Source organism: Erinaceus europaeus, chromosome 9 (assembly GCF_950295315.1).
Source record: "Erinaceus europaeus chromosome 9, mEriEur2.1, whole genome shotgun sequence".
Taxonomy (NCBI): Eukaryota; Metazoa; Chordata; class Mammalia; order Eulipotyphla; family Erinaceidae; genus Erinaceus; species Erinaceus europaeus.
Genome location: NC_080170.1, coordinates 63334489 through 63358873, shown reverse-complemented (window position 1 = coordinate 63358873; position 24385 = coordinate 63334489). Strand labels below are relative to the sequence as shown.

Sequence of the window (24385 nt, the reverse complement as noted above, 5' to 3'; positions counted from 1 at the left end):
TAGGTCAAATGTATTTTGCATTTTAGTATTAACATGCTTTCCCACACAGACACTTTTATTTCTTAATTTCTGATGTTATATTTCCTATATATTCAGGCTGTCTGTTGGGAAAAAGTCTTCCCAGTAAATATAATCACAGCTTAATTTACAATTAGGCAGAAATTTGAACAAAAATAATTTGAAGTTTAAGTCTTTGAGTGACTACATTAGGATTCTGTGCCAGGATATACCAGGGAAAGAAAAACAGTGAAATTTTTGGACTAGAAAAAAATTGTTGTTGTTTTTTTTCTTAATATGCCAGGGATTGAACCTGTAAACTTATGCATACAGTTTCTGTTCAGTAGAGTTGAACTAGCTTCTTGACTCTGTTAGGGGATTTGTATAATAGTTCTGCATAAAACAATACTTGGAACTTTTCAGCATTCATTTTTTGTTCCTATCTACTATTACAGCTATGGACCAGTGTTTCTGCCAATTGAAAGTGCAAGTGTGTATAGCTCTTAATTTACATAGCAAGTTTCACAAGGTCTTTTGTCATTTGGCCCTATAGTAGGTAACCTGTAGTAAGACTTACACCCTTGTATTTCAGAAGTAGAATAAATGGAGAGAGGAGGAGATGACAGAGAAGGGGAAAGAAAGATAGACTCCTGCAGACCTGCTTCACCACCTATGAAGCGACTCCCCTGCAGGTGGGAAGCCAGGGGCTTGAACCAGGATCCTTGCTGCGGTCCCTCTCTGTCATCTCCTCCTCTCTCCATTTTTCTCTGTCCTATCCAACAATGATGACATCAAAAGCAACAATAATAGCTACAACAATAAAACAAGTGATGAAGCAAGACTGCAGGTTTCGCTCGCTCTCTTTCTCTCTCTCTCCCCTTTCCATTTCTGACTATCTGTATCCAATAAATAAAGATAATAAAAAAAATTTTAAATAAATTTTTTTTTTCTGTAAAGCAGTTCTTATATAAAAGTATCTTTCTGATACCATGGTAAATTGGAACATAATTCATATTTCTTATATTTACAGGTGAGAATGTCATCATTTGAATTCAGATAGAATAATAATTAAAAGTACCCATTGAATTTGCACTATTGTGTTAGGTATATGAAAGCTGATCAGGCTGGAGAGAGAGCATAATAGTTATACAGAAAGACTTTAATTTTTGAGGCTTTGAAGGCCCCAGGTTCAATTTCCCACACCACAATAAACCAGAGCTGAACAGTGCTCTGGGGGAAGGAGGACTGAAAGCTGATTACAGAATTGTCATAATGGGTTGTCAGAAAAGTCATAATGTGTTTTTTTCTTTTTTTCTATGCAAAAATAACATGTTTCTGACAACCCAGTATAAATAGAACTGCACAATCTTTTATGTACACAATACATTTCAAGAAAGTGTTTATCAAATACAGATGTTTGAGTCTCAATTTCATCAGCTGATTTTGACGTGGTAGTCTGTATACTTTTTAATTAATCCTTAGATCTAATAAGAACTTGAATTATTTCAGACAATTTTTATGTGTACATATTTATATAAATGCTTTTTGTAGCAGTGTTTTAGACCCACCTTAGGAATTTGCCAAGTCCCCCCTTTCCCACCCAACACATACATCATTATTCAGATAGCTTGACTAACATTCTGTTGATCCCTGTCACATAGTCATATAGAATTTTGGAGCGACTGCATTTGAAATTCTTTAGCTTGAACCACCAAGGACTCCTTTTAAAAATGATCCCTAGACTTATTATTTTGCTTCATTTTTAATATTCTCTAGTGACAGCGATGAGGAAAAGAAAGCAAGAAGAGGCAGATCTCCCAAAGGTGAATTCAAAGATGAAGAAGAGACTGTGACGACAAAGCACATCCACATCACACAGGCCACTGAGACCACCACCACAAGACACAAGCGCACAGCAAACCCCTCTAAAACCATTGATCTTGGAGCGGCAGCACATTACACAGGGGACAAAGCAAGTCCAGACCATAATGCGTCAACTCACACACCTCAGTCTTCAGTCAAGGTGGGATAGCACAAGTATACCTGTCTACATGGTTCTGTTCTTACAAATTACTTTTGAAATTACTGCATTAAAAGGCTTAGGCATTTCTGGGCAGTAATATTAATTATAGATCATCTGACATGTATTACTCAATCATTAATAATAAGAAATCTCTGGAGAAGAAACCTGTCCAGTTCCTGAATGATTGTGTACTTTCTGTGAAAGTAGAAATGACACTCTTGGTTCATTTGAGAAAGGTTATGAATTAGAATGTAGTGCATCTGTCTCCTCCTAGACACCACTGCTGGTTACCAAGTACCAAGCACAGGATTCACCAAAAAAAAATTAGAGTATTTGCAAGTTGTAAAAAATGACAGGGGAGCCTTAGTAGATAATATATTTGAGTAATGGCCTTACTTAATATGAGGGAGGCTTATTTGCCTGGTGGTCACTACACATCAGCAACAGTGCCTCATGTAAATTCTTTATTTATTTATTTGCCTCCAGGGTTATCGCTGGGGCTTGGTGCCAGCACTACGAATCCACTTCTCCTGGAGGCTAATTTTCCCTTTTGGTTGCCCTTGTTGTTGCCCTTGTTTTGTCGTTATTGCTATTGTTGCCATAGTTGTTGTTGGATAGGACAGAGAAATTGAGAGAGATGGTGAGACAAAGAGGTAGAAAGAAAGACAACTGCAGACCTGCTTCACTGCTTGCAAAGCAACCCCCTGCAGGTGGGGAGCTGGAGGCTCGAAAAGGAATTTACATTGGTCCTTGCACTTTACGCCATGTGTGCTTAGCCCACTACACTACCACCTAGCCCCCATTTATCTTTTTATTCACCCTAGAAATGGAAACCACATACTAGATACTGGCTATGAGGTAGTCTTTTAACAAAAATCTGTCAAAGAGGAAAACTAGCTCTAATGACTGAACTGTTAGTCTTGTTACACCCAGTAGTGTTTACTCTGCATCAGAAATAGCTAAAAGCAAGTGCGAGATGTTGGTGCACCTGGTTGAGTGAACAAGGACCCAGGTTCAAGATCACAGTCCCTGCTTGCAGAGGTAAATTTCACAAGCGGTTAACAGTGCTATAGGTGTCTCTGTGTCTCCCCCTCCACTCTCAGTTCCTCTCTGTCCTATCAAACTAAGTAAAAAGGGGGGGGGGGGATGGGAGGAATAGCTAGAAGCTAGGGAAAACATTTTTTTAATATATCCTATAAATTGTAGGTGACTAAGAATTAGAGCTAGTCTTGTTTAATGACAAGAATGAAGATTGTGCACACTTTGACTACATACCTTCTGGGTCAGTACATAATTTCATCCATACTGTGCTTTTTAAAGTTTTGACAAAAACCTTACAATTATAATTCATCTTTATAGGTAAATTGTAGAGATACCTTATTGTTTTCTTGCTGTGGATCAGTTAGCTTTCACTAACATTTGTACAGAATCTGGTAGAGTCTACCAATTACATGATAAAAAAAATTCACACATATGATGACTGACATACTACAGAAATTAAGGTTGCCGGTATAAAACCATTTGAACTACATAATTTCTATAATTATGAGTTTTAAGCACAGGTTGGTATATGTCACTTGTCATAAATATTTTATGTTTCTAGTGTATTTTTTTCTTTTTTTTAACTATAAAGAAATGTCTAGATGGGCAAAGTTATTAAAAAGTTGCTCAATTGATTTTAAAAGCGATGGGCAAAGTTATTAAAAAGTTGCTCAATTGATTTTAAAAGCTCAAATGGCCCTACCTGTTGCACCTGTTGCTTAGCAATGCTCCTGTATTTTGCTGTGTATATATGGCACATATGTGGCATGTATGACAGGTGCATAGAACTAGAGAAGTGTATATCTCCAACCCAACAGTTGAGTTTTGGAAATCATAAAATACTAGATTTCAAGGTGAATCAACAATATAGAATTATAAGGACCAAGAGATAACTTACTTACTTGTGTGCATACTTCACCAGTTTTCAGAGACCTGGGTTTGAGCCTTCAATACCATATGTGAGCATGATACATAGCCCAACAGAAAACTCCATAAACAATGGAGCAGTGTTGTGATATCTCTCCTCTCACTTTCTCTCCATCTCTGTCTAAAGTTTAAAGGGACCACCACCACCACCACCACCACCCCCCCCAAAAAAAAACCTCCCCGGAAACAGGAAAGAAGCCCCTGGGGACAATAAAAACAGAATCATACTCACTTACATGGTATAAAAGCAGTGTATGTGTTGCTGAAATTTATATTAGAACTGGCTTGTATCCTGACCTTCACTACTGTGACTCTTAGAATGTGTTATGTTTTGTAAGATTTTACAGTCCAAGAGCCTACTATGGACGTATGTTGTGATGAAGTTGGGGCATACATATTTTTTTATGCTGTTCAAGTGATTGTAATTCATATCATTAAGGTTTGTGTGTGGGGTCTGGAAAGTTTGTTTTTCACAGTGAAATGTAGTAAGAAAAGAAATGAATTAGGGAAAAGGGAACATAGATATTAAGACATTCATGGGGGTAGGGGGTGGTAGCACAGAGGGTTAAGTGCACATGGTGTGAAGAGCAAGGACTGGCATAAAGATCACGGTTCGAACCTGGCTCCCCACCTGAGGGGGGGCAGTTGTCACTTCACAAGCAGTGAAACAGGTCTGCAGGTGTCTATCTTTTCCCTCTCCCTTTCTGTCTTCCCCTCCTTTCTCGATTTCTCTCTGTCCTAACCAACAACAATGACAGCAATAACAACAATAAATAAAAAGGTCAACAAAAGGGAAAAAATAGCCTCCAGAAGCAGTGGGTTCTGTAGTGCAGGCACCAAGCCCCAGTGATAACTCTGGAAGGAAAAAAAAAAACTTTCACAGTGCAAGAAATAGACTATAAAAATACAGAACATCTTTAAGTGTTCAAGGTGTTTTCTCTCTGTCCTCCCTTCCCTTTCCCATCACTCTCTTTCTCCCCCTTCTTTGTCTCTCCCCCAAAACAACTGCTTTTATTAAGATAATTACAAGTCATTATATCTGAATTGGGAAGCTAAGCTATGTAGAGCAGCTTTTAGATACTTGTTCTAGACTCATTAGTTCTATGTGTTTTCAGACCTCAGTGCCTAGCAGCAAGACGTCTGGTGATCTGGTTGATCTCTTTGATGGCAACAGCCAATCAGCAGGTAAACTTTCACAATGACTTTTTCTTTTTGGTAATCTTTGTTTTAGACTAATGAAAACATTTTTTACAGTATTTTTAATATGAATAATGCAATGATTTGTGATAATTATTGAGGGGCACTTTTAACGGCTTAAAACAATAAAGAGATGTTTTAGCCTATAACCAGTAAAATAGTATCATCTCTTAGCACTACTTGGAGTTTTTTGCTTTCTGTGTATGCAAAATACATTGTTCTGTCCATTTTAACTCTCAATTTACTGTCATTCCTTAATTCTAATTCTTTAGATACTGGCCATGTCTAGAGTTCACTGAAACTTTACATTCATTTATTTAGCAAATTATTTTTTGAAACAGATATTGATCTGGATGCTTGCATTATAATGTTTCTGTATAAAACAAGAGTTCTTGCCCTCATGGGAGGAAGTAATCCTATAATCAAAGAGCCACACATAGTTACCTAGTCACACATGCAGAATGCCTTGGAGGAAGGGTCAGTCAATGCAGCTGTACCTACCTGGCCTTTTTAAAGACCTGAATAAAAGAATAATTCATTTGCCAATATTTCTCAGTTACAATTATGCTAGATTTTGTGGAATTCTCTGTAAAATGATTTCAAAAAAATAGTATTTTAGGCTGCAGTTTATGATTATAGGGATCTAATAATCTCCTTCCTGTCCTGCAGTTTGAAACAGTTTTTAAAAATACAGCTTCTTCTAGGGTTCTATAAAATTCTCAGGCTGAGAGTAATCATAGTTGAGGCTTGTTTGTGAAATTCCTTATTTGCATCCACCCCCAGTTTTTTTTTTACTTCTGTAACTAAAACTTCATAAAATTATTCTCTAAACTCTATTGAACCATCATACTCAAGGTTACAAACAGCTACATTAGCTGTTTGACAGTGTATATGGCTGTCTTTTTGTATGCTTAAGATTTTTAACTATAGTACTGATAGTTAACCATGAAGTCACAGAATATAGACATACTGCTACAGGATATCAACTGTTTTTGGACTTTCTGGCATGAATTATTAAAGAACCTCTTTCATGCATCTATGGAAAGTTTAATGGAGCAATCAGAGAAGAATTAACTAAGGAGGTCAGATGAATAGGTGTAACTTCTTTCTTCAGTAATACCAAAATTGCTTTGAATAGAGAATTATTAAATACATGTTTCCTTTGCTTGTCAAGAAACCTGAGTGGTTTTTCTTCTCTAGTGCAAGCATAGAATTGACTGATTAAGTAAAAATCACTAATTAACATAGACATAATGATTGAAACAGTCTTAATGAAGTCCACATTTCCTTCAAGTTTATTTTTATATTAATATTCTTTTAAAAAGAATTGAATGTTGGAGTTGGGCGGTAGCGCAGCAGGTTAAGTGCAGGTGGCACAAAGCGCAAGGACCGGCACAAGGATCCCGGTTCGAGCCCCCAGCTCCCCACCTGCAGGGGAGTCGCTTCACAGGCGGTGAAGCAGGTCTGCAGGTGTCTGTCTTTCTCTCCCCCTCTCTGTCTTCCCTTCCTCTCTCCATTTCTCTCTGTCCTATCCGGCAGTGATGACATCAATAACAACAATAATAATAATTACAACAATAAAACAATGGCAACATAATGGAATAAATAAATATAAAAAAAATTTTAAAAATTGAATGTGAATTAACATTAGAATTATTTTTTAAAACTGATTTTCTATCTGAAACAATATGTTTAACCAGATCCCCCTCTTGTCAGTTTTGTTACCCTGAATTCTATTTAAATATTCTAGTAATTTATTTCAAAGTGGGGGGAAAAAAGTTGGATATTGTGTCTTTAGCACCTATGTATGAGAAAGTCTAAGAATTGACTGTATTAGCATTGCTATTTGATAGGCCATTTGGGTGTCATTTACCAGATGTGCCTATGTTTATAATAGCACCAGCATGCAAGTAAGATGGGCATGAATTGTAAAGCTAAGCAGATAAGGCATCTGTACCACTCACCCAGATAAATATCTCCTCTGAGATAATGCTCAGATTTTCTTCTTCTGTATACTACTAAATCCATCTTGTATCTTCAGAAGTATATGTGGTAAAAAATCATTGTAGAAAATCTACCAAGTTTAAAAATAAAACTGTATTGATAACTATCACATATTACTATCACCTCACTGAAGTAATATTCTTGTAAATTATGTATTCAAGTGATATTTTGGTGTTTCCCACATATAGTAAACATATTAAGAAATGAATAATAAAGCATTTAGCAAATAAGGGCAAGAATACTAGGATGTCATAACCTACCTTATTAAAAAATGTCTCTTTTTTGCCCTTTTATAGTTAAGGAATTCAGGTCTCAGTTAACATACTATCACATAAGTTATTTCTACTACAATAAAGGAAATTAAAGAGAGAAAACACCTCAGTGCAAGTATGAAAAGCATTGTCTTGAATGCATTTTCTTACTCAGATTTTTTTTAAAGAATAAAATATCAGTTTCCTTTACAATGTACATTTGAGCCTTTTGTACCCAATAATTACTTAAGGTCTCATATATATTTATGAGTCTGAACTATCTTGTTACACCTTCAGTAAAACGTAGAACATGATTGTGCCAGAGGACCTAAGTTGAGGGTGAGAGTATCTTGTGTATACACCTGTCACAGGGAGATGAGAAATTGTACCCATGTGTCAACAACTGTACTATAGTCGATGAATCTCCCCCATAAAGAAAAATACAGTTTTAATTGACATTAGAATTTATATGAAAGCTGTTCCTAGTTTAAACAGGCTTACTAAAAATAAATGTTTTACTATAGACTTCTTTTTACTAACTCTTTAAAAGCAGTGCATGTTCATTTTAGAAATTTGATGAAAAACAAATGATTTACATATATAAAGTTAACTGACAATAACCTTTAAGTGTTTCTTTATATCTAATAAATACATTTAAGCATTGATTTAATAAGCATTGATTACATAGCAGGCCTTCTTCAGACTTGTGAATAAGGGTTTTATTTATTTTCTTTTTTACAAAGATTATCAACTAAGATCTCAGGGCCTTCACTTTATGATAGTTGATTCTTTTATAAATGTTTTAATTGTCTTATAATCTTAGGGTTGTATGAATATACTGTAATTAATTTAAACAGTAAGTCTCTTAGTTTTTGCATATTAGGTCTTATTTTGTTTTTCTAAAATTACTATTGTGCTTTGCAAAATAGCATCTTCAGAATCTTCCAGTATGTTAAAGAAAAATTATTTTTATTTTGTACTTGATGACTGAGTTTGAATACTTTTCATGTTTTTATGGCCTAGTTATGAACTTGTCTTTTCCTGTCCATTATCCACTTTTTATGGAGTTGTTTATTCTTACTGATTTTTAAATCTCAAAGATTAAAAAATGATTTTTGTATTATATCTCTTTAAGATTTTTTGAAATGTAATTGAGAAGATTTTCACTTATTATTTAAATGCTCTGTGGTTTAGTAACTTTTTTTCTGTTCAAAGTATTGCTTTAGAAAATATATGTTCCCAGTTGGTGATTGTAAATAACCTCCTTGCTACCCTGAAAAGGCAGATGGAAATGGTTCATTTACATTGACAGCTCTCATGTGGGAAACTTGAAAGATCACTCTTGTGCTAAAATTTAGCAGTCTTCCACAGGCAGCAGTTTTTAGTAGACTCTTTCATTTAAATTACCTAAGCTGGAAGTTTATATGAAAAAAATACTTAAATATAGGGAGTATTTCTTTTAAGTTTAAGGCAATTTGTATAAATAGGTATGAATTTTCCCTTCTAGGAAAGAGAAACTTTCCTAGATGAAAAACACTTCATTTTCATAAGAGAATATTTTTGGGGACTGGTTAAGAGTTGAAAATCAAATGATATAAAACATATGGAGAAATATAACCTGTGATACTTTAAAGATAAGTGAAAATTCATGATTTTCAAGGAAAGAGCCTGGATTTCTAAACTAGTCATGTGTGTTTTTACTCTTCCATTGTTCTTAAATTAGTCATGTCAAAGTAAAAATCCTGCAGTATAGATGAAGAAGAATAATGTTTACTGTAGATAAGTTATAAACAGTGTAATTTCAGTTTAGATGTCAGAATGTAGAGCAGTGAAATAACCAAAGTGGGTAATCATCTGAAATATTAAACTCAGTGCATGGCAAAAAATAAATAATCTTACTCATTTTGTAAGATTTGAGTTGTGATCTGTAATTTTCCATACTTCTGTCCTCAACATGAATTTGCTTAGTAGTCTAGACTAGGTAAGAGTTGAAAATACCTAACTTATTTGGCACAGTAAGTTAGATATTGGTGCTTAGTCACTGCTTGAAAAAAGCAAATTAAAATAATCTCTAGTTTAAGATCCCTTAATGCTACATAGTAAATGATTAATTATTCTGTTATCTAACAGGATAATTTGATTAATATTTTTAACATGAAAGAACATTAAAGAAAACAAAGCTATGAATATTAAGCATTTTGCAACATTCATGTCATTGCTGGTCTTTTATTAATATCTGTGCTTGTTATATGGTTTTAAATTATAGCTCATTGTTCTTTTGTTCCTTCATTGCATCATCTTATAATGTTTACACCTGTAAGGAAGAGAAGAAACAAGTCGTTATATTATCTTTTAGTTAAAGCAAAAAAGTAGGCATAATGAGCGGAGGTATTAGTAGAAGTGGAGAAACGGTGTTGGTGGGAGTTAGTTTATAGTAAATGAAGATACCTGTGAATGTTTGTGTCCATAATGAGGTGAAAGAATGAAGAATTAGTTATACCTGCTGGTAGTTGACGACAGTAAATGTGCATTAAAAAGAAACACCAAGTATGCACCTATCAAAAACTGATTTGTTACCTTTATTACTGCTGGCCATTTATTAAGAAGGGAGCTGGTTCTAGTTTAATTAACCCAGTTGAGTGTAGCAGATGGGGCAGAATGTCTTGCAGCGATAAGACAATTCAGAAATGGCACCAGATGTTGGGAGCTGTCCCTGGTGGTGTTTGAGTGCAGCCCAGATGTTCTAGTCCCACCTGGCTAGTTACTAAGCACTGCAGGCTAAGCAGCTGTGATGTAACCTATATAATGTTCACATAACACTAAAAGCACCATAATTGAACTGCTGCTCTAAACTTCTAAGATTGTGACTCTTAAGAGGTGAAATGTTTAAGGGCAAACAAAAACAAAGACAACTAAGATTTTAAAACCTTTAGCTGTTTGATAACTGACTTGAAAAGAAATAGAATATTAAGATGGAGTGTTATATTATAGATAGAAGTCCATATTCTTTTTTTTATTTTATTATTTTTTATTTAAGAAAGGATAAATTAACAAAACCATAGGGTAGAAGGGGTACAATTCCACACAATTCCCACCACCCAATCTCCATATCCCACCCCCTCCCCTGATAGCTTTCCCATTCTCCATCCCTCTGGGAGCATGGACCCAGGGTCGTTGAGGGTTGCAGAAGGTAGAAGGTCTGGCTTCTGTAATTGCTTCCCCGCTGAACATGGACGTTGACTGGCCAGTCCATACTCCCAGTCTGCCTCTCTCTTTCCCTAGTAGGATGGGTCTCTGGGGAAGCGGAGCTCCAGGACACATTGGTGGGGTCTTCAGTCCAGGGAAGCCTGGCCGGCATCCTGATGGCATCTGGAACCTGGTGGCTGAAAAGAGAGTTAACATACAAAGCCAAACAAATTGTTGAGCAATCATGGACCCAAAGGTTGGAATAGTGGAGAGGAAGTGTTGGGGGAGGGTACTCACTGCAAACTCTAGTGTAAGAAGTCCATATTCTTAACCTACAGTGTTTACAAAGTTGAAAGAGAATGTGATGGTATGCATATAGGTTGATTTTATTGTTAAATTGTCCATACTCAAGTTTCTCTGTGTCAATTACGTTATTTCAGAATAGCACTTTTTAAAAGAAAAAAAAAGTTCACAAACCCAGTCATGGAGCACATATTTCATCTACTTGTGGTCCTTTTTCTGTTGTTGTTGTTCTCCTTTAATCCCAGTCTTTTTCCTCTATGACATTTGATGTTTTCTGAACAATCTTAAGAGTTGTTTTACGGGAGTCAGGCAGTAGTGCAAAGCGCAAGGATCAGAGTAAGGATCCCTGTTCAAGCCCCCGGGCCCCACCTGCAGGGAAATCGATTCACAGGTGGTGAAGCAGGTCTTCAGGTGTCTATCTTTCTCTCTCCCCTGTCTTCCCCGCCTCTCTCCATTTCTGTCCTAACAACGATGATATCAACAACAACAATAACAACTACAACAACAATGAAAAACAACAAGGGCAACAAAAAGGAAAATAAATTTAAAAAAAAAAAGGAGTTGTTTTACAAAATGTCTCTCACCTTGTATTTATCATGACTAGACTCAAGTTAAATATTTTTGACGGGAATTTCTACATGGTCAGTGATGTTCTTTCATGAGCAAGTCTATTTTGTCTGATTATTAGTGGCATTAAAGTGGCTTTATCATTCAAAAAAGTAGCTTCATCCCTTTCTCTGTGTATCAAGTAATCTGCTGTTTTATGGATATCTTACTCCACAACAATATTTTACTCAGTTAAGTACCCACTAGAGTTTCTTCTGCAGAGAGCACAACTGACTTTATATACTGCATACCCACATTATGTTTGAGAAATACAAGTGACAGATAACCACTGATTTGTGTCAGTTATAGTATTAGATGAAGAACATAAGAGTCTGTGATAGCCTAAGAAAAACATGGTAACATGAAAACCTAGATCAGGAAACTAGCCTTATGATAAGGCTGAGAAGTCAAGGGTGGCTGTGGTGTGGTGTGTTTTCAAATTAATTCCTTAGATCAGAACCAGTAGTCCAGAATGAGTTCCTTAGATCAGTACCTGTAGTCCTCTGGCTTGACTACTTTAACTTTTTTTCATTCATGCTTAATTTTCAGGAGGATCAGCTGATTTTTTTGGAGGATTTGCTGACTTTAATTCAGCTGCTGCGTCAGGCAATTTCCCTTCCCAAGGTATGACAAGATTTAATTGGCTGGAAATAGGGACAGTGAAAATGTTATCAAAACAAAACAACTTCCATCTCTCAAATCATCTTACTTTTGGCATTTTTCTTTTTGTAATAGTATTTATATTTATTTCTTCACATATATATTTTATTGGGCCCATTCATAAATATTGTCAATGAATAACTTAGGTACACCCAAATTAAATTGCCCTGATAATGGTAAGTGATTCTCACTACATTAGATTAGGGTGGTAGGGTATTGGTGGCACTGAAGTAGGCAGTATGAATAAATATAAACTCATTTAATAGCAAGATAATATGGTTTATATTTATATGATTCTTTGTGGGGGTTTTTTGTTTGTTTTTTTGACACCTGCAGACCTACTTCACCGCCTGTGAAGCATCTGCCTTGCAGGTGGGGAGCCAGGAGCTCGAACCGGGATCCTTATGCTAGTCCTTACACTTTGCGTCACGTATATTTATTTATATTATTCTTATGAATGAAATTCAGGGACAATGAGATCTAACAGTCTAAGTATTTCCTTGTTATCTTAAAAACTTTCATGGTCCAGGAAGTAATGCAATGGATGAAGCATTGAATCGTCAAGTGTGAGGTCCTGAATTCAGTCCCTGGCAGCACATGTACCAGAATGATGTCTGGTTCTTCCCCTCTCTCTCTCTCTCTCTCTCTTTCCCCTATCTTTCTGGTTAATAAATAAAATCTTTCAAAAAAAAAACTATTTCCATGAAAAATAAAAAGTGACATTTGACATCCTTAAAGAGCAAGCAGTTGAATATGAGGCACAACATTCTCACTCCATATTATATTACCACTATGTTATACACCTGAAAATAATGTCCTATTGCCTGTCACCTGTACCGTAGGGGTTAGAGGGAGAAACTTATCTAAGCAGAATATATAGGCTTAAATATTGAGGACTGAAGAGCTTATGTTTTCTCCTTGTTTATAATTAATTTTACCTTACCTCTCCCATATCCTATGGAAACTGTATGAAGTGGGAAGTCCTCTAACACTCCACTTTACTAAAGTTGTAAATGATGATTGATACTTTTTGGGTTTTTATATGGGTATGTTTTTTTTTTATAAGTGTAAGCTAATGCCCGTAGAAATACGTACAGTAGGGACTAATTACATTTGTTATTTGTTCTTTTTTTTTTTTTGCCTCCAGGGTTATTGCTGGGGCTGGGTTCCTGCACCATGAATCCACTGCTCCTGGAGGCCTTTTTTTTTTGCCCCCCTTTTGTTGTTCTTGTTGTTGTAGCCTTGTTGTGGTTATTATTGTTGTTGATGTTGCTCATTGTTAGGACAGAGAGAAATAGAGAGAGGAGGGGAAGACAGAGGGGGAGAGAAAGACAACTGCAGACCTGCTTCACCGCCTGTGAAGCGACTTTCTGCAGGTGGGGGGCCCGGGGCTCAAACCAGGATCCTTACGCCTGTCCTTGTGCTTTGCACCATATGCGCTTAACCCACTGCGCTACCGCACGGCCCCCTATTTGTTCATTTTTAAGTTATATGGGGTTGTAGTAGTGTTCCCCCACCCATCAACTCTTATTAGTATGAAGTTTAGTAGTATAAATGTTTAAAGAAAGATAATAAAGATCTTGAAAGTGAGGCAAGAGAAAAAAGATAATCTAAGCTGCCTTGTCTACTTTAGTATAGTTATCCATTCCTGTTACATTTATACTAATTGGATTAAAATGTTTAGTAATGACTAGTTGGGTTTGTGAGGATTTTGGGTGAAAGAAGCATAATGTTAATGTGATTTGGGCTATTTTGACACTCTCTAATGTAAATTCTAAGCATTTCCCAGAAACCAGAGTTGTGGAGTAGTTAACTGCTTCATTTTAGATATGTGGTTGATTTCTAAGGGGTAATACTTAAGGCAAGTCATAGTGGAAGGCAAACATTGATTTATTTTTTGCAGACTTCCTTGTAATTCTCAAAGTTGTTAAGTATAAAAAGTTGCCTAGTATGCAAATAATTCAGATATGTTAATGTTGCTAAGTGATACATCCTTTCATCTGCATGCATGTGATTAATATAACCTGATCACCATTACGCAAAGGGCCGAAGCTGTTACAACAATGATTAATCATTTCTGAGCAATATATGCCCCACTAGAAATCTCTTCCTTCCATGATTAATCATCTCAGATAAAGTTTTCAGATGGAGCAACTCATTTTGCCCCAGTTGCCATTCTATTCTGTGTTTTAGATCAGACAGATAAAAAACCAGCACAAAATTTTCCTTTATCTAGAAACCTTATTTAAATTATTTTAAAACTTCTAATACAGAGAACTAATTGTAATGCTTTTAATTCAGTTTCTTTTGTAAAGAGGGTCAAAGGTATATTTTAGTAAAAAGACAGTATTATTGTTCTCTTTTGATATTTAGCACAATGAGACATAGTATTGTGGTTGGTTTTCTTTTAGGCTAGACAAAATGTATTTCCATTTTACAGGTGAACATAGAGTGCAAAGAAATGCTGTTAATTAACTTGGAAATACATACTCTTTGTTTTTGGATGACAGTTTATATGTTGCTTTTTCCCCCTGCTTTTTCAAGTTTTTATTCTTACATATCTGTATGTCCTTTTCTTAAGGAAAGGTTTAAAAAGTTACTTTGAAGTGTCATTTGCTTTATATTATGTTGGACATAGTTAATATGGTGGGTGTAGAGTTAAATCTAGACTTACACTTTCCATAGCATGCCAGGATTGAGATTATAGTGTCTTAGCTTTCCCTGTATTTCTACAGTTAACCCAAGGTACTAGTAACAAGCCTTAAATGGCACTAAAAATATATATATATATAACACATTGGCTTATGGTGGTACTGGGGATTGAACCTAGGATCTTTGGTGCCTCAGGCATGAAAGACTTTTTGCTTACCCATTATCCTATCTCCCCAAAATCTTCACAATTTAGATTTTTTTTTTAAGAATGTAAGGTACATAAAACAGCCCTCCTCAAAACGTATGTTAACTCTACATCACTGAAGACTTTGCAACCCAGAAAATCAAGAAGTAAGGACTATGATGCATATAGTGATAATGATGTCTGCAGTCAGGACTCAGAAGATAATTTTGCTAAAGAACTTCAACAGTATATACAAGCTAAAGAAATGGCAAATGCATCTCAGTCTTTGCCATCTCCTGAAGAATCTATGAAGAAAGATAGAGCAAAGGATACCCAGAAAGCTATTAAGCAAAATAATAAAGATATTAAAAATATTCACAAGAATGGTAAACAGAAGAAAATAAAGTGAAAACGGCCTGGCTCTGGAGACAAAGGTTCAAATGTTTCTCTAAGGAAGAGGGGCTCACAGCAACAGGATGCCAAAGCTAATGAGAAGCCACAGCAAGTGAGAATGAGTCAAGAATTCATCAACCAGCATACAGTGGAACACAAGGGAAAACATATTTGTAAATATTTTCTTGAAAGGAAATGTATTAAGGGAGACCAGTGTAAATTTGATCATGATGCAGAGATAGAGAAGAAAAAGGAAATGTGCAAGTTTTACCATACAGGAACAAAATGTTATCAGGGAGAGTACTGCAAATTTTCTCATGATCCACTGACTGCTGAGACACAAGAACTGTTGGCTGAAGTTTTAGATTCAGGAAAGAAGTCACCATGAAAATAAAATAAATAAAAAGCTCAGCCATGTGTCCCTGGTCGTCTGTTACCCGCCCGTGAAGCCAGCCCGGAGAAAACAACACAAAGAGGGTTAAATGCATGTGTTACATACTATATTAACTTTTTATATCATTGAATGCTTTAACTATTAAGCTTGTTATAGTGATACATTCAAGTATACTGATAGTCTTGTCTCCATCAGTATCATTATGACTTCCCCTCTTAAAGCTATACCCCAATATTTAAATAAATAGTTTGAACAGTCCCATTTGAAGCAATCTCAGTACTTTGAATTCCAAGGTTATGTTAATAACTGTAGTGCTAGTGTTGCCCATGGAAGAAGAGCCACAAGAGTGATTGACTAGCCTTATTCTTCATTTTATTCATTTTCTCCCATGCTTTTCTGTTCTGTTTTTATCAATCTAATCTCATTTGGGGGTTTAATCAGTTAAACGACTAATAAATCATAATATATACTACAGTATAAATTATACTTTGATTTATCTTTCAAGTGAGTGAAGTTTAATTTTTGGACTTACTGAGTTGTTTCTCATGAAGATTCTGGGTCTCCCAGTAAAAATTTTAACCTGTTTTAGAGCCTTTCGTTTTAGGATCTTAGACTACTTTGTATTTGTATAGCTGGGTGCTTACCTGAGATGTAAATCTAGGGTAAACAGAAATTGTGATTTTTAACTTGTGTCAACTTAGATGGATTTAACTTCATTATGTGGGAGTTTTATTTTTTCTTTTGTCACCTTGTTAACAGTCATGGAATATTCATGAGAAAGAATAATGTCCAGATGGAAATGGCACCTGCAGATTTTAATCTGGATGGACACAGATCAGCTCTAATTTGTTTCAGTTCATAGACTGGTATATTCTGTGGATTTCAGGAAGTTTCTTGATCTTACAGTTGTTTCTTTCTCAGTAACAGCAACAAGTGGGAATGGAGACTTTGGTGACTGGAGTGCCTTCAACCAAGCCCCATCAGGCCCTACTGCTTCCACAATAGAGTTCTTTGGTAGTGCCTCCCAGCCAGCTGTAGAACTTGTCAGTGGCTCACAACCAGCTCTAGGCCCACCTCCATCTGCCTCAAACTCTTCAGACCTTTTTGATCTTATGAGCTCATCTCAGGCTACCATGACATCTTCCCAGAGTATGAATTTCTCTATGATGAGCACTAATACTGTAGGTCTGGGTTTGCCCATGTCAAGATCACAGGTAAGCTGTCTATTTACCTTGAAAAATGTGACTCCTAATCTTGAGTACTCTAGCTAATCTAATGGTAGATTAATGAAAAATAAGCAGAACTGATAACATAGGTTATTTAATATTCTGACCCCTACTTAATAGTACATCATCCATGTTATTTTTCATACAAAGCCATGCATGCTGTCTCACACAGAGTAGGTACAATTAAACTGATTGACAGTTAAAATTCTTTAAAAATTTGAAGCCTGGTGTTGTTTGTAGTTGCTAGGGCTTCACTGCTCTGGAGTTTTTTGTTTTGTTTTCCCTCTAAGATAGAGAAGTACAGACAACCACAGCGCCAAAACTTCCTTCAGCTCTATAGTATTCAGTGTTGTGTACTGGGAGTGCATGTGACAAAGCAAGCACCTGTGATAATCTCTTGCTGTCTCTGTTTAAAAAAAAAAAATGTCTGAGAAGGATTATCTGGGGCCAGGAGATTGCTATTCCATAGAGCACACACCTTACCATGCATGAGGACCCAGGTTTGAGCCCCCCAGCCACCACATCGGAGCACCACACAGTAAGGAAGCTATACAGGTGGTGGTGAAGCAGTGTCTCTCCCTCCCTCTCTAGCTCTCACACACTATCTAGAAAAAACATGGGGTCAGGGGTGGGGAGGGGGGAGTTCACCCAGAGCAATAGAATCATACAGAAACAAGGAATAGAGACCCACTGCTACCCCTGACCAGTATATACTTTACTCAGCACATTCTGGTCCGTGAAGAAGTGTCACATAGTGGTTGCAAGTAGTCAGTGCTAATGTAGAAAGACCTTCTCCTAAACTGGTGAATATTATTTTCTACTCTAGGCCTGATTTATAGTATATAAAATGCATAAATTCTTAATTTTTTTCATAAAAAGCTAGAGGGTTTTTTAAAATTCATTTTTATAGTTAAAATTTCTCTATTACTAGCCTAGAATTTGAACAAGTTGTGGATTAATATATGTGTCTGAGTTGTACCAGGAATCTGCTATGTTTTGATTCAAGCTGTTCAGAATACTTGTTTATGATAATTACTCATTTCAATGTGTAGATTCTCTTTTGAGTGTTGGGATGAAAGAAGAGAAGAAAGAAGCAGAAAGGTGACTGCTCTGTATTACAAATTCAGCCTAATATTAAGGGAAAAGATATGAACACCACACTGATAGTGCTAACTTAAACTGCACCCTGAACAAGCCCAAAATACTTTACTCTTTCTGGTTGCTTTTCTACAACTAAGCATAAATCCAATCTACTTGCTAATAGACTTAAATTGTAACTGTTAGAATTTTTTTGCAATAGTACATTTTAAAATTATTATTCCTATTTCCCTCTTTCTGCCCTTTTCATAGTTAACTCACTAGCTGCCTCTGCTTCTTTCTCCTGAATTTCTCCTTTCTCCTGAATTGATCTGCATATGTCAAATTCCAGTTTCTCACTTTAAACAAAAGTGTACACAAAGCAGGGGAGGGTCAATCAAGATATAAGAAATAAAACTTGGGGCCTGGTGGTGGCGCACCTGGTTGAGCAACATGTTACAGTGCGAAAAGACCCAGGTTCAAGCTCCTGACCCCCACCTGCAAGGGGAAAGCTTTGCAAGTGGTGAAGCAGGGCTGCAGGTGTCTTCCTGTATCTCCTCCTTCCCTCAATTTCTGGTTGTTTCTATCCAATAAATAAAGATAATAAATTTTTTTTAAAAACTTGATGTTTTGATGGCTTTACGTTTTGTAATATGAGAAATCATATCCTAAATTCCACTTTGAAAGAATTTCCACTTGCATCGTTTCTTAGAGCTCTACTAACCTAAAATTGATACTTTCCCTAGGAACTTGACTTCTAGACTTGGTATGTATGACAGGAGAATAAATGTTGTATGAACATGTTTTTTCCCACCCCAAACATGAATTGGGCTTCAGAGAGACATCTTTGGGAAGCTAGTGATTAAAAATATTAAAGACCTCAGAATAGAGCATGCATGTTTTTTTTTTTTTTATCTTAGGAGTTTATTTTAAAATCAAGTATATATTTAGAATTATTGTGACTAGAGTGCCATTTGATAATGTTGCTATAGCTGATGCTTAATTTTTAGAACATTTTTCTATTTTACAGCCTTTGCAAAGTGTTAGCACAATGATGCAGAAGCCTAATCCTCTCTATAATCAGAATACAGATATGGTCCAGAAGTCGGTCAGCAAAACCCTGCCGTCTACTTGGTCTGACCCCAGTGTAAACATCAGCCTAGACAATTTACTACCTGGTATGCAGCCCTCCAAACCCCAGCAGCCATCACTCAATACAATGATTCAACAGAGTAAGTTACCAAAAGATATCCTATTTCTTTGTGTACTTGTGATCTTCTGCTTTGAAGCCAGAATTATTTCAAGCCTTTAAATAATAACACATTAACAGACTGTACAAAAAGCAGCTGTGTGAACTTTTATCAAGCAATGCTTGCTATCCTTCCTGATCATTGAAATACTTTGTATATTGCTTTTAGCATGATAAGGTTGTTGTATAAGTGGTGAGTTTTAGGGGGTGTGATCACTAAAATAAAAATTGTAGAAAACTCTTTAAATAAAAGTAAACATGACAAACAAAAACTAACTGAATGGTGAACTTGTTTTCCATTTAGAATAGTCATCATGGGACTGGGTGGTGGCATACAAGTTGATCTCACATGTTACAATGTGCAAGGATCCAGGCCCAAGCCCTAGATCCCCACCTGCAAGGGGAATGCTTCACAAGCAGTGAAGCAGGGCTGCAGGTGTCTTTCTCTTCCTCTCTATCTCCCCTCCCTTCTCAATTTCTGTCTCTACTCAATAATATAAAAAGAACTATTAAAATATTTATTTAAAAAACAATAGTGATCATCACTAGTATATTTTATTTCTAGCCATATTCTTATAGAGATTGTGTCATTTTGAGTTCTGATATAAGTAATTTTCTTTTTTAAAATATATTTTATTTTTATTTTAATGAAAGAGATGGTAAAAGGGAGGGGTGCACCAGAACACTGCTCAGCTCTGGCTTATGGTGGTACAAGAGACTTTAAAGCCTCAGGCTTGAAAGTCTTTGCATAATCATTAGACTATCCCTCCCCATCTTCCAACTGTATTTTTAATGCTGAGATCATTCTATATTTTGTTTCTTATAGTTCTTGTTAAATAGTAAACTCTTATTTTTTTCTCTGTTGAATATTCATAAAATGATTTTTAAATCTTTAGTTATCCATTTTATTTGTGTGTAGTTCCTCTATTGTTGATTATTTTCATTGTTTCTGGGCTTTTGCTTATAAAGAACTCCATGACTGAGTATAAATCTTTGTCATTATGATTCTTTTCCATGTAATAAAATCTTATAAAAATAGAGTGAGTCAAAGAATCTAACCTATAAGGTTTTGACACACAATAGCTCTTGACATTATAAGCTGTCAGATTCAACAATGGATTTAGTAATAATGACTTCTAAATGGTTTGTGTTTTCACTCACCACACTCTTAATGTTTCTACATCTTTGAAAAACCATAGCCAACAGCCACTAAAGTATTTCTCAAGAGGAAACAATAAAGTTCATTGTCTTCTTTTTTAAGAACATTATAAGGGGATTTTATTGGGGCTTAGATATATTTACGCTCAGAAAGAAAGCATTTGGGGGTCGGGCGGTGGCGCAGTGGGTTAAGCGCATGTGGCGCAAAGCGCAGGGACCGGCGTAAGGATCCCGGTTCGAGCCCCTGGCTCCCCACCTGCAGGGGAGTCGCTTCACAGGTGGTGAAGCAGGTCTGCAGGTGTCTGTCTTTCTCTCCCCTTCTCTGTCTTCCCCTCCTCTCTCCATTTCTCTCTGTCCTATCCAACAACGAATTGCGTCAACAAGGGCAATAATAATAGCCACAACGAAGCTACAACAAGGGCAACAAAAGGGGGGAAAAATGGCCTCCAGGAGCAGTGCATTCATGGTGCAGGCACCAGGCCCAGCAATAACCCTGGAGGAGGAAAAAAAAAAAAAAGAAAGAAAGCAGTTTTCTGCTCTCTGAATTTAAGAATTTAGTATAATAAAGTTCTTCTGTCTCTTTTCTGGTAGATATGCAGCAGCCTATGAATGTGATAACCCAAAGTTTTGGAGCCGTGAACCTCAGTTCTCCATCAAACATGCTTCCTGTTCGGCCCCAAGCTAACCCATTAATGGGGGGAACCATGCCTATGAGCATGCCCAATGTGATGACTGGCACCATGGGAATGGCCCCTCTTGGAAATACTTCAATGATGAACCAAAGCATGATGGGCATGAACATGAACTTAGGAATGTCAACTGTTGGGATGGGCCTGACAGGCACAATGGGAATGGGCATGCCCAACTTAGCCATGACTTCTGGAGCTGTGCAACCCAAGCAAGATGCCTTTGCAAATTTTGCCAACTTTAGCAAATAAGACATTGTAAAGGGACAGATTGAATGAAGGATTTTTAGCTGTGCAGATAGGTGATGTTGGGATAGAAAATGCTAATCAACCCCCTTTCCTTTATCAATCAAAACAAGCCTATACAGAGAACTAAAAAGGCTTTTTTTCCCCCCCAATAAAAGTGAAATATCTAGTATTTCAGATGCCCTGACAAGGGCCCTTCAGATGAGGCAGTTAGGATCATTTTTCCTATTGAGCATGAGATCACAAGTGGGTTAGTGAGACCATTAAAAGCTTTTATCAACTGAAAGCTGGTTTTAACATCATAATTTGTGGGAAGACTGGGATAGGGCTGAATAAATGTTTGAATCTCTAATTTTATACTTTTCTTTTCCTGAGGAACTTGATTTTTCTGTCCCTGAATCTCCTTGTCATAATTGGGTCTGTTCCTTTTACTACCACTCTTGAGTCCATATATGAAATTATTAAAGTTGGTTGACCAGTTTTTTATAAAAATATATATTTTTGTCCAAAAAAAAAAGGCATACATATGTGATTGTGGCTAAATCAAAGGTAACTGGAATGTATATACTTTTGCTAATGTTCCAGCAACACTGCTATTATACTACCCAAATTTTTATTATAACAAAACTTCTAAGCAATTGGTGATAGTTATGGGACTTTTCCTATATCTTCTGCTAGAATAGTTATCCTGTGTTTAACTTGGGGGATTTCTCCCCCCCCCCCCCCCCCCACACCTAGGACTGCTTTATGGTTTCCTTTAAAAGAAGCAAGGCGGAGGTGGGAAACTCCAGTATTGTTGGTTTGTTTTTAGTAGTCATTATTTATAATTTGCAGTGACAGACTTACAAGGATGCCTTCTGTGTTTATCCTATAGTCACCATTTAACAGGAACAAGTCAAAGGGGGGGGGGGGATTTTTGGTGTCTTTTAAAAAAAAAGGTAGAAATCCACTAAATCCTTAAGTTAAATATAAATGTATTACTCAGCACTGTTGGCTTTTAGATTTTATATTTGTTTTGTTTGGGTTTTGAGTGTATATAATATGGCATTAGCAGTATGGTTCCAGTAGAGAGGAATTAAATACATTATCAAAGGAGACCTGTAGCAGTCAAAGATTTTATTGATTTAATGGAAAATAAAGGAAATTAATTAAAATGTTTTTCTTTTCCTGATGTAATTCTGCATTAAGTGCACATGAAAATCATGATTCTAGAGTTTGGAATGCAAAAATGAATTGTTTCACCCTTAAGATGGGAATATTTTTAAAATAAATACTATAATATAGGTATCAAATTATTACCCCCCCACTTTGTGTTGAAATTTTTTTATTAAATTGATAAAACTTTGTTTCCATTGTATTCATGTTCTGTTATACATAATATTAAAATGTTCATTAAAATCAATTGTTGAACTGCTTTTTCTTTCATTCTGTTAGACATTTGAGACTGTTTGGGGAAAAATAATTATAATTTAGGAAAAGTAATTTTTATAAATAATTTAAAGTTATTTAATGACTTCTCTATTCTTTCCTATTAGACTCTACTGTTAGGAATTAAAAATGAAGCAGCAAAGATATCCTGACCTGCTCCATTCTTGCTAATGTTCCATCTACAACATTTCTAATTAGGCAGAAATTCATGTACTTCAGCTAAGTGGTAATGAAAAGTGATTCATTTGCTGAATAAGAAATGAGAGAGAGTGTAATTAGCTGACTGCGGTTTTTAATCTTTCAACAATTCAATGTGTTTAAATTAGTTTCAAAGAATAGGAGCTTTCAAGTGTTGTTACTTCAGAGCAATCACACTGGGCTCTGGTGGCAATATGGAGAATATTTTCACTGATATTTAAAACCCATAATCTTGATTATTTTTCTTTAAGTCGAAAGGTTTCAACTTTTTTAATATATATATAGCCCTTGGAAAAAAATATTTTGTGTACTTTGTATCTAAAATTTTTTTAAATAAAATTAATACCTCAAGTGTATTCTGTACAATGCCTTGTATGTTGTATTTCTGAGGACATTTCAGTTATTGCACATCAACAGTTTGTCTTATCAGAACTTTTTTTTTCCACTCCTATCAAAGGTGACAATATAAGAGCTGTCTTACTGGAGCCAGGTGGTAACATAGCAGGTAGAGCATATGTTACCATTCGGAAGGACCCACCTGGAGGGGGCAAGAAGCTTCATGAGTGGGTGGGGTAGTGCAGGTGTGTCTCTCTACCTGTCTCTGTTTCTCTTCAGTTTCTATTTAAAAAAAAATTAAAAGGCCTATGTATTAAAAAGACTCTGTGCTTTAAAAAGTTTGAAACATTCCATCAATTTTCCCCTCTCATATTAGTGTATATGACTACAAATTGATAGGAGTGTACATAAACGCCATTCCCACCACCAAAAGACTGTGTCCTATCCGACTCCCCCACCCCCTGCCTTGTGAAGCTGAACATCCACCTTCACCCTCAACCCAGGGTTTTTACTTTGGTGCCCTACTCCAAATTAAGTCAAATCCTGCTTTTGAATTTCTCTTTCTGTTACTCTTTCTCAGCTTCTGTTTATGAGTGAGATTACCCCATACTTATCTTTCTGACTTAGCTCACTTAACATAATTCCTTCTAGCTCCCTCCAAGATAGATGTTCTTAATAGCTGCATAGTATTCCATTGTGTATATATACCACAACTTTCTCAACCACTCTTTTATTGGGCACTTGGGTTGCTTCCAGGTTTTAGCTATTATGAATTGTGCTGCTATGAACATAGGTGTACACATTTCTTTTGGGTTGGGTATTATAGAGTCCTTGGGGTATATCCCTAGGAGAGTCATATGGAAGGTCCATTTCTAGCCTTGTGAGAGTTCTGCAGACTGCTCTCCACAGAGGCTGAGTCTTTGATATGTTAACTCTCTTAAAAGCTTAGACCAGGGAGAACAG

The 24385-nt window shown here is 36.1% G+C and overlaps 1 protein-coding gene and 1 pseudogene across 2 annotated transcripts in view; both read left to right on the top strand.

Annotated features, from left to right (window-relative positions):
• Window positions 1-22862, top strand: part of CLINT1 (clathrin interactor 1) — a 59050-nt gene extending 36188 nt beyond the window's left edge. Inside the window, exons 7-12 of one of the 2 annotated variants that reach the window (XM_007535600.3) lie at window positions 1774-2020; window positions 5104-5173; window positions 12085-12159; window positions 16740-17032; window positions 19152-19353; window positions 21120-22862. In XM_007535600.3, the coding sequence (XP_007535662.2) occupies window positions 1774-2020; window positions 5104-5173; window positions 12085-12159; window positions 16740-17032; window positions 19152-19353; window positions 21120-21466 (1234 nt within the window). In that variant the 3' untranslated portion in view covers window positions 21467-22862. The remainder of the gene's footprint in view (window positions 1-1773; window positions 2021-5103; window positions 5174-12084; window positions 12160-16739; window positions 17033-19151; window positions 19354-21119) is intronic. The other variant, XM_007535601.3, reaches the window with a different exon arrangement.
• Window positions 12329-16733, top strand: LOC103124843 (zinc finger CCCH domain-containing protein 8-like; annotated as a pseudogene).
• Window positions 22863-24385: the final 1523 nt, after the last annotated feature.